This window comes from Erythrolamprus reginae, chromosome 4 (genome assembly GCF_031021105.1).
Source record: "Erythrolamprus reginae isolate rEryReg1 chromosome 4, rEryReg1.hap1, whole genome shotgun sequence".
Taxonomy (NCBI): Eukaryota; Metazoa; Chordata; class Lepidosauria; order Squamata; family Dipsadidae; genus Erythrolamprus; species Erythrolamprus reginae.
The window spans coordinates 99363495-99380783 of NC_091953.1; the positions used below are offsets into that span (position 1 = coordinate 99363495).

Sequence of the window (17289 nt, forward strand, 5' to 3'; positions counted from 1 at the left end):
CGAATAAGAGGGAACATTAGGACAGGGACAGGGTCTTTGGAGAGGGGCAGCATACAAGTCTAATAAATACTACTAATAATAAATAATTATTCATGCCTCTTAGGAATAGGGTGAGTCAACAGTAAACAGTTTAAGGTTAAAGTTTTGGGAGTTTGGGGAAGAAATCACAGAGTCAGGTAGTACATTCCAGGCTTTGACCACTCTGTTGCTGAAGTCGTATTTTCTGCAATTGAGTTTGGAGCAATTTACCTTCCGTTTGTATCTATTGTGTGCTTGTGTATTGTTATGTTGAAGCTGAAGTAGTCATTGACAGGTAGGACATTGTAGCCGATAATTTTATGTACTACATTTAGGTTAAACAGATGACAGCATAGTTCTAAGTTGTCTCAGTCCAAAATTTCAAGTCTGGTGGCATAAGGTATTGCATTGTGAACAGAGGAGTGGAGACTCTTCTTGTGAAATATCTCTGGACTTGCTCAATTGTATTAATGTCTGATATGCAGTGAGGTTTCCAGACAGATGTTCTAGAATTGGTCTAGCAAATGTTTTGTATGTTCTAGTTAGTAGAGCAGGATTAGGTTCAGTGAACGGCTGCCCATGTCCGATGCTCCCGGAACACTCCCGGTGGCAGGTGCACACTCTCATGCTCCCAGCGCAAGACTCAGCTTCCTGTGCATGTACAGAAGCCAAATCTTGCACGAGGACACTCTCGCATGTGAGATTTCACCAATTTTCTGCATTTTTTGCTTCCACGCATGCATGGAAGCAAAACAAAAGCCGAAAATTGGTGAAAAATGCTGTGCTGCTTAGAGGGCGAGGGGAGTGAGATCTTTCCTCCTCCTCCTCCTGGCCCTTGCCCTATATGCAAAGGGTGAGACACCTCCCGCTGCCCCCCACTCCCATTATGAAAGGTTCCCTTTCCCTCAATTAACTCACTCCGCACCTCTTGCAGCCCACCTGGTCTCTTTAAACTTTTTTCCCTCTCCCTACTAACTCGCTCTGTGCCACTCGCCGCCTGCCGCCTGACCGGTCTTTTTAAACTCCCCCTCCCCCACTAACTTGCTCTGGGCTGCTTGCTGCCTGCTCAGTCTCTTTAAAAAATATTTCCCCTCCCCTCTATTACCTTTGGGAAGAAGAGGCCACTGCTTACTTGCTCCTTCACCTTCCTTTCTCTGACCCTCCCTCGAGAATTATAATATTATAGAGAGAAATGAAAACTTCTGTAACAACACATGCTAGTGTTTTGGGCCGTCAGCAGCCCGTGCAGCTGATAGCTGAGTCCGTCAGTGCAGAGGCTGATGTGGTGCTGCACCAGTGGCCTGTGCAGTTGGTACCAAGTCAGGCAATGAGGAAGCTGGACAGGACTCTTTGCCAGAGCCAGAGATTCAGAACCTCCAGAAGCTCCCATCAGTGTTGAGGAAGAATTCAATGAAGTTGAATTAACAGCCGGTATTCAGAAAAGACTGCTTTAAACTGTACTTATGTTTGGCAACTACTAAGAACAGGTGTGTGTGTGTGTGTGTGTGTGTGTGTGTGTGTGTGTGTGAGAGAGAGAGAGAGAGAGAGAGAGAGAGATATGAAGAAAAGAAGAAAGGAAGGCAGGGAGAGAGAGAGAGAGAGAGAGAAAGAAAGAAAGAAAAAGAAAGAAAGAAAGAAAGACATGTACAGATCTGTTTCAAGTAAAACAAAGGAAACCAACCAACAATATGATCAAAACATTTAAATATGTCAAAGGGTTAAATAAGGTTCATGAGGGAAGTGTTTTTAATAGGAAAGTTAACACAAGAACAAGGGGACACAATCTGAAGTTAGTTGGGGGAAAGATCAAAAGCAACATGAGAAAATATTATTTTTCTGAAAGAGTAGTAGATCCTTGGAACAAACTTCCAGCAGACATGGTTGGTAAATCCACAGTAACTGAATTTAAAAATCCCTGGGATAAACATGGATCCATCCTAAGATAAAATACAAAAAATAGTATAAGGGCAGACTAGATGGACCATGAGGTCTTTTTCTGCCATCAGTCTTCTATGTTTCTATGTTTTGAAAGAAAGAAAGAAAGAAAGAAAGAAAGAAAGAAAGAAAGAAAGAAAGAAAGAAAGAAAGAAAGAAAGAAAGAAGTAGGGAGATTCATTAGATTCACTCTAATGAATTTCTGAATATGAGGACTTGGAAAGAAGATGCACCTCACAATTTTTTAAATAAATACTGTGTGGAAAAAAGTAAAAGGTCTATGAGATTTAGTCTGCAAAAATGTCACTTCATGTTAGACATGGCAACAAAGAGATATAAGAAAAGATTAGCTCTTTCTGCCATCCAAAGGTCAACTGGGTTTTTGCAACTTAACCCTAATTTAGATTACGTAGGAGCTAGAATGAACAAAACTTTGTCTAATTCTTCAGTGTGTGCTGAGACGTCAGAGATCTAAGCATACATTCCTGTATTTACATAAACTCTGATATATTTAAATAGGATAGGCTTCCACATGGCACAGCCATGCACAATTTAATTTGCACAACCCCACAGCACACTATTGGCTTGCAGATTTGATTAGAATAACTAATGCATGATGTCGATTGACTAGATGTTTCCATGACTATATATTAAATTAATTTTAAAGCATTGTAGTGCAATAAAATCTGAAAATATGTAACAATCCTTAATAATGAGTTGCTTTTTGTATTCTGATTATATAGCCACAATGTACATACCTAGCTATACACACATATTCAATAAGCCTTTTTAAAAAATCACAGTATATTTGAAATTACCATACTAAGAAAAATAAAGAATAATAACATGGGATGAAGAATCAAGACAAAATTAGACTCTACTTTAAAAGAACATTTCATTGAAGTAACCCATTTTATTTAACTGTAAGATTTTCACTATATCTGATATTTAAAACTGTAGAATATAATCACAAAGAATATTTTTCAGTTAAAAAAAATATTGTTGGCTGGTTTCCTTTGTTTTACTTGAAACAGATCTGTACTATAAGTTGTATGGCGCATACCTCTATCTGTAAAAGGAAAGGAGTGGACAGAAACCATGGCTTTTCTCCCTTAAAGAATTGTTATCAAGTTCCTTGGTTAATAGCTAACCTCATGAATGAGCTTTTTCTTTTGTCTTGAGGAAACTCATCAGAAATGAGTTTCATATAATGATAGCAGAGTTGTAGTGACTACTTCCTTGAAACTGTTTCTAGACAAAGATTTGACAATTAATTGATTCAAACACATTTTGTGACTCCCTGATGCTGACAACTTCTTTTTGTGGACCTACAATTTTTAGTGTTCTTTAATCTATCTTTTTGTACCACCTAAATCTCTATTTATTTCTATCTGTACCACCAAGCCGAGGTCGTGCAGTGGTTAGAGTGTTATACTGCAGGCTACTTCAGCTGACTGTCAGCTGCAATTTGGCAGTTCAAATCTCACTAGCTCAAGGTTGACTCAGCCTTCTTTCCTTTCGAGGTGGGTAAAATGAGGACCCAGACTGTTGGGGACAATATGATGACTCTGTAAACTCTTCCAGTGGACTGTAAATCACTGTGTAAGTCTATGTGCTATTGCTGTTGCTATTAAAGTAACAAAACCCTTTCATATTTTCGGGAAAGTCCTGTCTCTGGAATATTGTTAATAAAATTTTACTATGAAGACTGGCCTAAAATAGAATGTTGTTTTTAAAGTTTCTTTAACATATAACACGATAGATTTGAGAATAACAAGACTAAAATGGTAGACTTTTTTCTAGCAAAAATTATATCTGTACACCAGGAGTGAGTTGTGGATTGTTTTGCTGCTGGTTTGCTGAGGGTCACACCAGGTACATCACCCCAGCAATTAAAAAAATAGCTTCTGCGCATGCGCAGAAGTGAAAATCCAATATGGCAGCATCCATGAGCTGACATCGACAGAAGTGGCTCCATGACCTCCTTGCCAATTTACTAAAGGTTCTAAAGAACCAGTTAGAACTGTGCTGTACACTATCTAGAACTTAGTTGTCAACCTGCCATATATGAAGTCCAATAAAATTACTTTGAGAATTAGATCTTAGCATGAGAGAAATAAAAATATCTGTTTAGAGGCATTCTATAATTATGTTTTTAAACATAATTCTAAAATTATAATTTCTAAAATATAATTTTTAAAATTCAAAGTTTCAGTGAGTTACTTTATTTTCCAACCAGACTACTTCTAAATTTGTGATATTATTGGTGCTGGTTAAGAATTTTTGTTCTAGAAGAATTAGTTTGTAATATTCAGGATATCTGAGTATTTAATTTAAATTCTATTAATTTCAATAGATTTTTAAAAAATTGATCTTAAGGGTTTCTCCCCTTTATTTAAGCTTCTGATCCCTCAGTTTGATTCACCAATAAAACTAATTGCATTTTAAAGTAATTCAACATTGGTTCTGATTTTAATATGTTGATATACACAAAGAAAGTTTAATATGTTGATATACGCAAAGAAAGTTTATGTGTGTGTGATACTAATGGTAATGGTGTTACTTGCATTTATATGTGGTTTATATAATGAATTTCTTCTTCATACTTTATACATTATAGAAGTCTTCGGAGAGGGGCGGCATACAAGTCCAAATAATAAATAAAATAAATAATAAAATAAATAAATTATTTTATTTTTTACTAAGAAGACTGTTGTAGCTAATAGTGATAATACATAAGCACCTTGCAAAGAAATTAAGCAATTTGTTCTTCCCCATCTTTTGTTAAGAAAGTCAACTTACAATAACTGATTACAGAATGAAGGCGAAACTATTTTAGTGAAATAACGATTGAACTTTTAGCTTAAGCAAAATGATATTTGTCTTCACATTTGTTTGTAGGAGGCGCAGGAATGAAAGAATACAGAAACTTTCCCCCAAAGATGTGGAATCTTTGCAGAACATACTGGCACATAATATGTACCAAGTGAGGCAAAGGGTGTGTACTTTCAATTCTGATAACCTGTTCCACGGTTACGTAAGAAAAGATCATGTTTGAATTATTTCACACCTTAGCAAAAGTCAGTGGTGGCAGAATTGCCTGCAGTGAAAGCTATGATTGTGACTGAAGTGCAGAATAATATTAAACCCTGCTGTTCTGATCACGTTTACTATACACTTGTTCTGTTCCCGGGTCTATTTGACCCGGACTAAAAAAAGGTTGATTTTAGCTACTGTAAGTATTTTTTTGAATACCTATTGCATTGGTATACTAATGTGAACATGCCTGATCATAAACAAATGAAAAATGAAATGAAAAAAAAATCAATATTTATTTATTTATTTTGCTTAGAAAAGGGCCAGCTACCTGGCTGTGTGCAATTCTGTTCACTTTTCACCACCTTTGCCGTCAGGCATGGGGGAATTGAGACATCTCCCCCCAGGCCTATTATAGTTTTATGCATGGTATGCTTGTGTTGTATGTTCTTTTAAATAATGGGTTTTATATATTTTTAAATATTAGATTTGTTCTCTGTACATTGTTTTATTATTGTTGTGAGCCGTCCCGAGTCTGTGGAGAGGGGCGGCATACAAATCTAACAAACAAACAAACAAACAAATAAATAAATAAATAAATATTAGGTTGCAAGTTCCAAATTACATCCTTGTTTTTAGAATAGATTTCTTGCATATGACTAATTGTTTGGTTATCATGTTCCTCTTCATATTCCACTTGCATAACAATCACAGGCTGCATCTCTATGTGTGTGATGGGGCCCTGAAACAGACCCGGTTCAAATCTGTACTCAATGCTCATCCACGCAATCAATATATCACAGCAGTGATATATTGATTTATTGATTGCATGGATGATGTGATATGTGATATGTGATCATATCTGATATGATATGTGATCATATGTGATGTGATATGTGATGATATGATATGTGCGATGGCACATATTACCTTGCTTCATGGCACAGTAATCCAAAATGACTTTACAATATGCACCCTGTTGAAAAATGAGATGAAGTACACAGAAAAGTAAGTACATGTACCCAGACAACTAATTTTATGAAAGAAATCCATTGTACTAAAAACAAGGATGTAATTTGGAACTTGCAGCCTGGTCTACATATAAAGCGAACATAATTGCAAACAGCCGGGATGGGGGTAGGCTTTTTTTGAGCAAAATAAATAAATAAACATTAATTTTTGATTTCATTTTTGATTTGTTTATTTATTTATTTATTCTATTTTTATGCCGCCCTTCTCCTTAGACTCAGGGCGGCTTACAACATGTTAGCAATAGCACTTTTTAACAGAGCCAGCCTATTGCCCCCACAATCCGGGTCCTCATTTTACCTACCTCAGAAGGATGGAAGGCTGAGTCATCCTTGAGCCAGTGATGAGATTTGAACCGCTGACCTTCAGATCTATAGTCAGCTTCAGTGGCCTGCAGTACAGCACTCTACCTGCTGCGCCACCCCAGCTCTTATGATCAATAGGTATTCAAAAAAAATGACAGTAGCTAAAATCAACCTTTTTATTAGTCTGGGTCAAATAGACCCAGGAACAGAACAAGTATATAGTCATTGTGCCCAGCAAAAACTAAGCAACCCCGCCAAAAAAACCTCATACAAAGAACCCCTCAAATGTGGCAAAGCCATGTAATTTCAAGTTTCAGATATGCAGGGAAGTTTTTTTTACAGGGTCTCAAACTTTCTTTCGGGTCAAATAGACCCAAACAGAACAGCAGGGTTTTTAAGAAGAGATTGGGTCAATGTTTTTAATTAATTCATTCTAATATTTCTAATGTGTTTGTAGGGAAATCGTAAGATCACTTTCACTGACACTGAAATGGGGAAAAAGGAAGGAGTTTAGAATTGCCTTCTCGAACATACCTTAGAATTATATTTCAAAAATGATAAGCATATTGTTAAAGTGTTTAAGTTTGAAGACTATAGGATCCTTGTGCTCCTTCCAAATTTTTGAAAAACCCTGACAGCCTATTCTGAGGGTTATCAAAGATTCCATCATTGCTAATAGGTCCATTTTTATTCTGCGTTCATTCAAGGCTAATGTTTTGGTTATTATGTTATTTATTACTCTGACTTTTTAGATTTTTTAATCAGTTTTACCTTGGTTGTTTTATTTATTGCTATGCGCTATCCTGGCTCTCCTTTGGGAGTAGATGGGTGACTATATAAATTTAATGTATAAATTTATAATTTTATAAATAAATAAATATTAATATATAAATAAATATTATTTATTGAAATATAAATTTATAATTTATAAGTAAACAAACACAAGGTTTTTTAAAAAAAAGAATGACAGGCCAAAAGGTTATCTAATCTAGCATTCTGTGTTATAGACAGGTAAACCAAATCCAACAGGGTCAAAATCTTCTTGAGAACTAGCTGCTGGGATTTGATATATGTTACCGGTAATTCAGAAGTACTAAACAACTATCAGGACTACTAACTGGATCCTTCATGAATTTATTCTGCTTACCTGCTAACCTACATTGGATGGCAGAATTTCTCATCTATTAGATAAAGAAATGTTTCCTTTTCTTAGCTGCGAATTATGTTTTAATTAATTATAATGTTTGAGATTTATATGAGACGAGTTAGGAAAAAAGGGTGCAGAAATAGAATAGAATCTAAAGATGAGCACTAGGTGGCAGGCACCCCTTATTTTAAACTTCCAATTAAATTGGTTTAGTTTCTAGGTTGACAAATATAGTGCATAGTAGCAACCACCAATCTGATTAAACTAAAGACTAAAATGAGTTTTATAGCATGCATTGGCCTCAAAGACTCAACTATAAATCATTGGTTGGCTTATAAAGTAACACCTTTAAAATTAATTCTTAATTTTTAAAATAATTCTTTTTAATTATCATCTTTCTTTAAATGCGTTGAAACAACATTGCCAAGTAGTTTCAATATTTAAAACTTGGTTTTAAATTGGCAAAAGTTGTAAGAATCATTGATGACCATTTTAAAATTTGATAAATACATCAGAATAAAAGATTTGAAAAGACAAGTGTCCAATATATTACTGTGATGAAAATTTTGAGAAAGGGTGATGTAAAACCTTTCCTGAAAAAATTATATTTGAGGAATAGAAGTAAATATATTAAATACATCTGTTAATCTACAAGGGGATAATTTTAGTTTGTCAATTTTGCAATTAAGAAAATTCATCCGTTTTGGTATACAGTGATCCCTTGATTTTCGCGATCTCGTTCTTCGCGAAACGCTATATCGCGATTTTTCCCACCCGATGACGTCACTCTCTTCCTTCCTTTCTCATCTTTCTTTCTCTCTCTCTTTCTCTATCTTGCTTCTTCCTCTCTCACACTCTCTTCCTCCCTCTCTCATCTCTTTCTTTCCTTCTCTCTCTTTCTCTATCTCTCCCCCTCTTGCTGGCGGGCGGCGGGCGGCGGGCGGGTGGGCGAGCGAGCGGGGGCATCAGTGAGGAAGACCCAGGGAAGGTTCCTTCGGCTACCCAGCAGCTGATCTGCTCGGCAGAGCGGCAGCAGCGAGGAGCCAAATCGGGGTTTCCCCTTTGCGTGGGCGGCGGGGAAACCCCGATCTTCGTCTGCTCGCTGCTGCTGCACTGCCGAGCAGATCAGCTGCTGGGCGGCCGCAGCAGCAGCGAGCAGACGAAGATCGGGGTTTCCCCGCCGCCCACGCAAAGGGGAAACCCCGTTCTTCGTCAGCTCGCTGCTGCTGCGCTGCCGAGCAGATCAGCTGCTGGGCGGCCGAAGGAATCTTCCCTGGGTCTTCCCCGCCGCCCACGCAAACTCCACCATCTGCGCATGCGCGGCCATGAAAAAAGGGTGCGCATGCGCAGATGGTGTTTTTACTTCCGCAACCCTACATTGTGAAAAATCGATTATCGCGAGGGGTCTTGGAACGGAACCCTCACGATAATCGAGGGATCACTGTAATTATCAATTCTATATTTCTACTATTTTTTAAAATTTACTATACCATGATGGTTATAGTCTATGCATTGTGGGCAATCATCACTGGAATTAATCTGTCTTCCAAGTGTGTCCTGTATCTCCTGGATGTTTAGACTTTTGTTAATTTGGGAATTTCCTCCACAGCAAAAATCAGAGAACCAGCACCCTTTCTTGTAAAGACACCTTGCCAAGTTGGCTACAATGGAAATCACCCTTCTAGAGGGGTATTTAGAATAGAATAGAATAGAATACTTTATTTAGCCAAATGTGATTAGGCACACAAAGAATTTGTTTTCCTAAAGCTCTCAGTGTAGTGATTTTCAAAAATCACATTATTATAAAGTGGTCATTTTGCATGTATTGTTTGGGATCTAAACTGGGAGGAATATCAAGTAATGCATTTCTCATTTCAGACACTATCGTACAACAGATATAATCTTGCCACTGAAACAAATGAAGAGCAAGCCAAAGAAATCCTTATTCGACATCGATACAGCACGCGGCAGGCCACAAGGAAAGGTCACAGCTTACCGTGGGGAGGACAGGTATCTTTCACATAATAAGCTATGGCGTTTATGCACAGTGTATGGAAATTGCTGAAGCTTCAGCCAAAATAAATATGAGAGAAGCTATCTAACTATTGGACAAAAGCATAGAAATAGCAAAATATGCGATCCAAAAAAATCATAGATTGAGAGGCTAATCTCATGTATCCCAGTGGTTGGTTAGGTCCCACAGAGTTGGCCTTCTCCAGCTCCTGTTGGCCAGACAATGTCGTCTGGCAGGGCCAAGAGGAAGAGCCTTCTCTGTGGTGGCCCCAGCCCTCTGGAATGAATGAAGGGATCAGAGATACATACTGCCCTCTACATCCTCATCTTTCATAATGCTTTGAAGACCTACCTTTGCCAGCAGGCATGGGGACTGTGAGTTACAAGATTGTCTCGGACTGATATGAATCATATGAATGTGGGTGATTGCATAAGGGGTTTTAAGTTTTTTTACTAACTTTGTATATGTCTTTTAAATAATTAGATTTCTCATGTATATTATGTTTTTTTATAATATTATACACCGCCCTGAGTCACTTCGAGAAGGGCAGCATAGAAATATAATCAATCAATCAATCAATGAAGTCTACAACAGGGCAATCTATGGAATGGCATATGGAAATGAATGAGAACAAGATGGTTTCCAAGGTTTACATGTTTGGAAAGTGAATGGAATTGCTGTAAACCATTAATTTTACCCCACCCCTTTGTTTTTAAACTCATCACTTGAATGTATTGGCTTATATTTCTAACTCTTTTTCTTGTTCTGTACAAAGAAAATACCATGGAGGCAGGTGTGCCTTAATAGGTATTCTGTATACTCCGGGGTGGGCTACTGCCCATATGGGTGTGGGTGTGTGTGAGGGGATGCAGTGGGGTAGCAAAAATGGAGCTCCACCCCAGAGCACCCAATTTGCACTGAAAGGTATTGAAAGAAAATGAAGGGTGTCCTCCATAAGCCACGCCCACAGTGTGGTAGTAAAAACTTTGGTAGTCCTTCACTGTGTATACTGCTGCTCATTAGCAATTGATGTAGCCAATGGATGCACCATATCAGTTGTACGGTGACTGATTTTCCTTTCTTCTTTTTTTGAAAAAAGAATTAACGGAAGAATATTATCAACAGAAGAATATTATTATATATGGAATGTTCAACCAGGAAGCATTTAATTGAAAAAAAGTTTAGAAAGACAGAGATTTCAAGTAATATGGATGAACAGTAGTTAGATTAGCTGACGGAGATTTTTAATTAGCTGCAATAGAAAAGAGGATGATCAATGGGCCTCCGGACAGGTTGGGAGTTGGAATTATTCCAGTATTTTGAATTCATGTATACCACATGCATGATAGATTATCATGCAATCATATTATCATTATGATAAAAGATATTGTTAGTATTAATTGCACTAATTTCAATTATATATTTTCATTTTTCTTTATAACAAGAACTCAGATCATTCAAAATGGAATCCACACAAATTTCTGCAAATGTGTAACTCCTCTTTTCTATTTTGTTTACAGGCTGCCAGTAAAAGCCTACGTTATTTATCCCTGCCCTTCGGTAATTCTCAACCGATTAGAAGAACCACTAGGTTTGATGATGATGATCTAACAGGTAAGGCTTTTTAATTGAAACAATAAAAGAAAATGGAAAATTACTGGCAATCTTTACTAATTTTGCTATTATCCATCATGTTCCAGGTAGATACAACCTTGGCAAAGTTTTGCTTTCAATTGGGATAGTATCCATCAGTATTTAAAATGCTTACCAATCTGGTGTTTTGCAGATGTTTACTATTTCAATTGTGTAAATTTTAGTTGCAAAACAACTGGAAAACACTGGTATATCCACTTTTTTCATTGGTATTATTTAAAATGATATTCATTTCATTATCAAAGTCAACTGATATTTTTTCCTGCATCTTTTACAGCGAAATAAGATTTGGGTAGCATTGTCTGATTTGAATACCATGCCTTAGTTTAAGGAAGCAGCCTGAATATAGACACAACTTCTTTAAGGTTTCATATTAAAGGTACAATTGCCCTAATCCCTTGATTCCTTAAGGCAACCATGTCGCTTTTTAGGCTAATGTGGTAGCCTTTAAAACTCTCAGATGCTATACAGTAGTTCTGCTTTCATCCCATGAATTCCAAATTATTTTACACATGGCTGCAATTAGGTAATTATTAGATGGTACCAAAAAGTTAGATTTCTGCTATCACACGGTTGTCCAGATTTTACCAGCTCAGTTCTAGTTTCCACTTAATCTTTAACTACTAAGTGGGTATAAATAGGTAGCTATGTTTTTTTAAGTATTTTACATTCGTTAAAGGCACAGGGAAGCAATTCATTTAAAAAATAGCAACATGAGCTGTAGATAAAAAAAAGATGTGACTATTAAATTTGTTTAATATCAGGATTTTCATATCAGAAAATACACATACAGTAAAAAAAATATTTACAAACAAGTATTTTTTTCATTTCTGGAGCCCCTTTAATTAAAAATATGGGCTAAAGCAGGGATCAGCAAACTTAAACACCCAAAGAGCCACTTGGGCCGGTTTCCCAGAAAAAACAAAAACCCCAGACCCACAAAACTCGATGTCACTCACTACCAGTCACATAACCACCCAGTCTTGCCTACCTAGGTTTTGTGGCTCTGTGTTTCTACAGAAAATAGGTAACTCCCATTCTGTCTCTCTTCCTTGTTCTCTCCCTCCTATCTCTTTCTCCCTCTCTCTCCCTCTCTCTCCCTCTCTCTGACTCTTTCTCTCTCTCATTTTTTCTCTATTTCTGTCTCTATCAGATAAAAGAGATGAACATTCACACGAATCATTGCTCAGTATAGCGAAAGCTTTAGACAATTGGATTTAGCAAAAAGGAGACTTTATTTATTTATTTTAATATTTTCTATGATCAGCTATCAGTGACTCTGAGTGGCACATAAATGTTACAACATTTTATCCAGTGTTCATCTTGAATTTGCAGTTAAAGAATTTTAGCACACCCAATATCATGTAGACCAAATGTTGCTATTTTTTATAAATAACCACAAGGAACCCTAGTTTCTTCATTACAATAATTTTGTCCATTCTTTAATAAATATTTATTTATGTTTTAAAAGAATCTTCAAAATTATGGACAAGGAGGTAGAAATTAAAATTTGGTTTATGTGGCACCAAAGAAAAAGAGATGCCTCCACAAAATAAAGGGAAAAGAGAGCTAGATCTATACAACCTTTTTGTATAAGGCAAAGGTATAATAATTATAATTTAATAGAAATATAGTGCATATCACTATGATAAACAAAACTGTGACTTCATTTAGCTTGTTGTCCAATTGTTGGTTCTAATGGTCATTGTTGTGTTCATGTCAGAAACACTTCAGACATTTCCAGGTTAAAAATATGGCAGGTGACATCACTATTACCGTGGAATGTCCACATGGGGGTTCCTTTTCTATCCCCACTAATGTGTCCACTGAAGTGGTACTTATATATCTACTAACAGTCATTGCTTTTGAACTGCTGAGTCAGCAGGCACTGCAGGGAATAACTGGAGCTCACTATCATTGCTTAATCTCTGCAAATAGAATACACGGCCACCATATCATTGTCTTCAACTTCTTCTCTATAATTATGTAGATATTTCTTTTTGAATTCAGGGTATGGTAGCAGTGATTCCGAGTCTGTCTTCATGATGCATAATTCAGAGGCTGGACCAAGGTCACCTCAGAAGAAACACTGCCAGCTGGAGGAATTTCTCCCAATGGAGCGAATGCATTCACGAACTAAACCAGCCAGTTTTACAAGGCAGAAAAGAACAAATCAACAGGATCAGCGAGCCAGAATACAAAAACCACTTTTAGCCCCGAAGCCTCAACTTAATGCTGTTCTTGAAACTGATACTCAGGAACTTGAGTCAGATGATGAGGTCAACAGGGCCTCATGCCCTACAGCACCTGTTGTAGTATGGGCAGCAGAAACCAGAGGCAAAAACCATGTTTATCGGTCCAAAAGATACTTTACTCAAAGAAAAAAATGAATATTCATCCTTGCTGCATGCTTTGATGACAATTTTCATTCATATGTTTCATAAATTCTTCGGAGAAGGGTGACATACAAATCTAATAAATAAATGAATGAATGAATGATGAATGAATAAATAAATAAATAAATAAATTGTTGGAGATGTCTAACTGGAAAATTTTTGTATACTTAGACGTTTGGCCAAAATAAAAGATTTAAATATGGATTATCTATAATAAATCTCTTACTGTATGAAAATTATTCCTTTCAGTAGATTGTGATACTGAAAATCTTGTTGCAATAAACTGTGATCAATCTGACTGACAGTTCACTCCTAAATGCAGAAGAAAATGTTTGCAATGATTGTGAAAATAACAGAACTTGGCTATTAAATAAAACATTGCATTTGGTTTACAGTTGAACAGGTGTGCAACGCAATTGGCTTGACTTTATCAGATTGAAGTGTTATGAGGCACAGATACTGCCCAACTCTTTTTAAGGAAACAAGCTTTGCACTTCATCCACAAGTTTCATAGCTGAAGAGGTTTCAAAATATCTATTTTACATGTATATAAATCTAGTTTGACTTCCAATAGCTGCTTTGTAACATCAAGATATACAGACTGGATAACAGTTATTTTTATTGCTCCATGAAATGACTCTCATAGGGTACTTCTCATGAACTTTTATGAATACACTACTAGATTCTGTGATTTCTTCCCCCAATCCTCAAAACTTTAACCTAAGACTTTCTACTATTGACCTCACCCCATTCCTAAGAGGTCTGTAAGGGCCCTGCATAAGCACACCAATGTGCCTTCTGTCCCTGTCCTAATGTATCAAAACTATCTCATGTATACATGTTTATACTTTTACTATAATCTTATATATGCTTGACAAATAATAATAAACAATAAAATTTAACTTTAAAGCTTTGCAAAGGCTTAATGTTAACAGAACTAGCTCTAGTTGCTTGATCTGTGAAAATACATATAATTACCTAGCACTTGCTTAAGGATATTATTTGTTTTCCATTACGCTGAACTGGTTTGCTTTGTTAAGTAGCAATATTTGTTGACTTGTACCGATTACAGTGCATAGGTTGACCTATCATTTCAATCCAATACAGTGAAAGAAGTTTGAGGTATTGAATGTTATTGGTTTTTCCTAAACAAGAGTTGCTCAAGCTCTCCCGTGTCAATCATGTGCATGGCTCCAGTTACATAAAACAAATGTTTTAAATAAAAATATGCCTTAGTGAGAATATGAGTAGTGATTATTTTCTCAGGTGGTGTGACATGGACTCATTTCACCAACTCACTTTGCCTTACCTATATGATAGATAAGTCTGCCTATAATTGCTTATAATTCTGTCACATGAAGCATTACTAAATCTTACAACGTATGTCTCCAGAACTACTGCTCTATGAAAGGAGAGTTGGAAATCACAAAATCCGGAGGTGGAGCCTCAGGGGAATCCCACCAGCATGAAAATGGGTGCTTCAGCTGGCAACGGAAGTCCGGAGGTGGGGCATCCCAGTGACGGGTTCGTAAGTGAACATAGTTTGGAAGAAGAGGCAAAAAAATCTTAAACCCCGGGTTCTTATCTCAAAAAGTTTGTATGACGAGAGGTTCATAAGACGAGGTATCACTGTACTAAGAGCTGATTTGCCTATCACCAGACATAAAGATACTGTATTATCAGGAAATAATATTTTATTTAACCAGTCTTCAAAACTAAGACTAAGACAGGCTACTACTACTACTACTAATAATAATAATAATAATTTATTAGATTTGCATATATAACATACTGGTATGTTATATATTATAAAAATGTATTTTCCAGGGATAATAGATGTTATTTAAAAGATAATAATAGCTATCTCTGAAAGAATATATTGTTCTTAAAAACAGTATTCAAGATGTCTATTGTACACTGGTTGTAGCATAAGTATTATATAAATGCAGGGCCACCATCAGGAATTTTGGGGCCCCATACAGCCTAAGTGTCTGCCCCCCCCTCCCCGCCATTTTAAAACTACTTTATTTTGCGACATACCAATTATGTATTAAATTTACCTTTCACAAAAAAAAAATTAAACCCTGCCACTACAAAAAGGTACACTTGATTGACAGGTTAATAATATGAGTCATTTTGTTAAATCTTTTGGTCAAGTATGTTTATTACTATAGTGCAAATATGACATCATAAAGGAAAGCACAGTGAACTGTAAACATATACAAATATTCACTAGACAACACAACATATAACAAATGATACTCTTGCAAAGTAAAAGGTAGTAATGGCAGGTGCTTTTTGTTCTCCATACATATTTAAGCATGATGCCAGCAACTTCATGAGAGTTTAGGGATAACCCACTGTATTTTAATTCATTTATTAATTATTATTATTTAGCATATAGCAATAGCTTTGGGGATGGTGTGATTATCCACTGACTGAACTACTTTGTTAGGCAGATATATGTATACACATTTATCACATGAATACAAATGCAAAACTTGACTACTTCCCAATTAGATCATTTTGGTTGAACAAATAAAATCATCAGCTTTTAATTAAAATCAATATGCCTCTGTCTTCTATTTTACAAAAAGATTTCCACAAGCAAATTGCAAAAAACAGAAACAAAGCAACAAAAAACCCTATCAGTAAGAGAGACATTCTTGGAAGTATTTAAAACTGGGTCACATATTCCAGCTATATATGATACATTAAAAAAAAAATCCTTTTATAAAATACTGCAACCACACTATCAGAGTTGCCAGCCAGAGGGTATGGAATCTACGGAGAGGGGCGGCATACAAATCTAATAAATAAATAAATAAATTTCCTTTAAATAGCTTGTTCCTTTCATCAGTTACACCTTGCTACAATATTTCAGCAATGAACAGTCTAGCATCATAATTTACTAGCAATACTTTACACTGCCATATTACATGACATAATGCACTACGCACCAGAACCAACTATGTCTAGTATTTTACATTGATTATTTATACCACTTTCAGTACCACTAAATAACAGCATAAAGCCTATGTTGATGACTCAGCTACCTGACCAAATTCATTGTAATTACACACCAAGACAACATTGGCATGCAAAAAAAGAGGAGAGAAACCCCCTCAAGTTTAATCACCCATGTCTAGGTAAGACTTGAAAGCCTGAAACACCGGTGCTCCCGGTCTAATGCGGCACAGCAGTGACACTGAGTAAGGCTCTTGAAGCTATTTATCTGCATGTACTCAAGAAGTACTCGTGAAAGCTACAACCGGGCAGGCATCATGGAGCAGCCTTTTGACACCCACTAGTTGATGCTCTTCCCCTATAATATGGCATTGCAAAGAGCGCCCGCTCCAACTTTTAAGGAGCTCAAGGAAGGAACGAAGGGAGGGAGGGAGGGAGGGAAGGAGGGAGAGAGGGAGAGAGGGAAAGAAGGAAGGAAGGGAAGGAGGGAGAGAGAAGGAAGGAAGAAGGGAGGGAGGGAGGGAAAGAAGGAAGGGAGGGAGGAGGGAGGGAGGGAAGGAAGGAGGGAGGGAAGGAAGGAGGGAGGGAGAGGGAAAAAAGGAAGGAGGGAAGGAGGGAGGGAGAAAGAAGTAAGGAGGGAAGGAGGGAAAGAAGGAAAGGAAGGAGGGAGGGAGAGAGGGAAGGAGGGAGGGAGAGAGGGAAAGAAGGGAAGGAGGGAGGGAGGGAAGGAGAGAGGGAGAGGAAAATAAAGAAGGAAAGAAGGAAGGAAGGAAGGAAGGAAGGAAGGAA

The 17289-nt window shown here is 36.9% G+C and overlaps 2 protein-coding genes across 2 annotated transcripts in view; both read left to right on the forward strand.

Moving 5' to 3' along the window:
- The window catches only part of SLC9A4 (solute carrier family 9 member A4), a 32439-nt gene extending 18904 nt beyond the window's left edge, over positions 1-13535 (forward strand). Inside the window, exons 9-13 of the mRNA XM_070751839.1 lie at positions 1275-1314; positions 4855-4951; positions 9349-9480; positions 11005-11098; positions 13148-13535. Of these exons, the coding sequence (XP_070607940.1) occupies positions 1275-1314; positions 4855-4951; positions 9349-9480; positions 11005-11098; positions 13148-13527 (743 nt within the window). The 3' untranslated portion in view covers positions 13528-13535. The remainder of the gene's footprint in view (positions 1-1274; positions 1315-4854; positions 4952-9348; positions 9481-11004; positions 11099-13147) is intronic.
- The window catches only part of LOC139166873 (complement factor H-like), a 1233958-nt gene that overhangs the window by 762187 nt on the left and 454482 nt on the right, over positions 1-17289 (forward strand). The gene's annotated exons all lie outside the window — the stretch shown is intronic.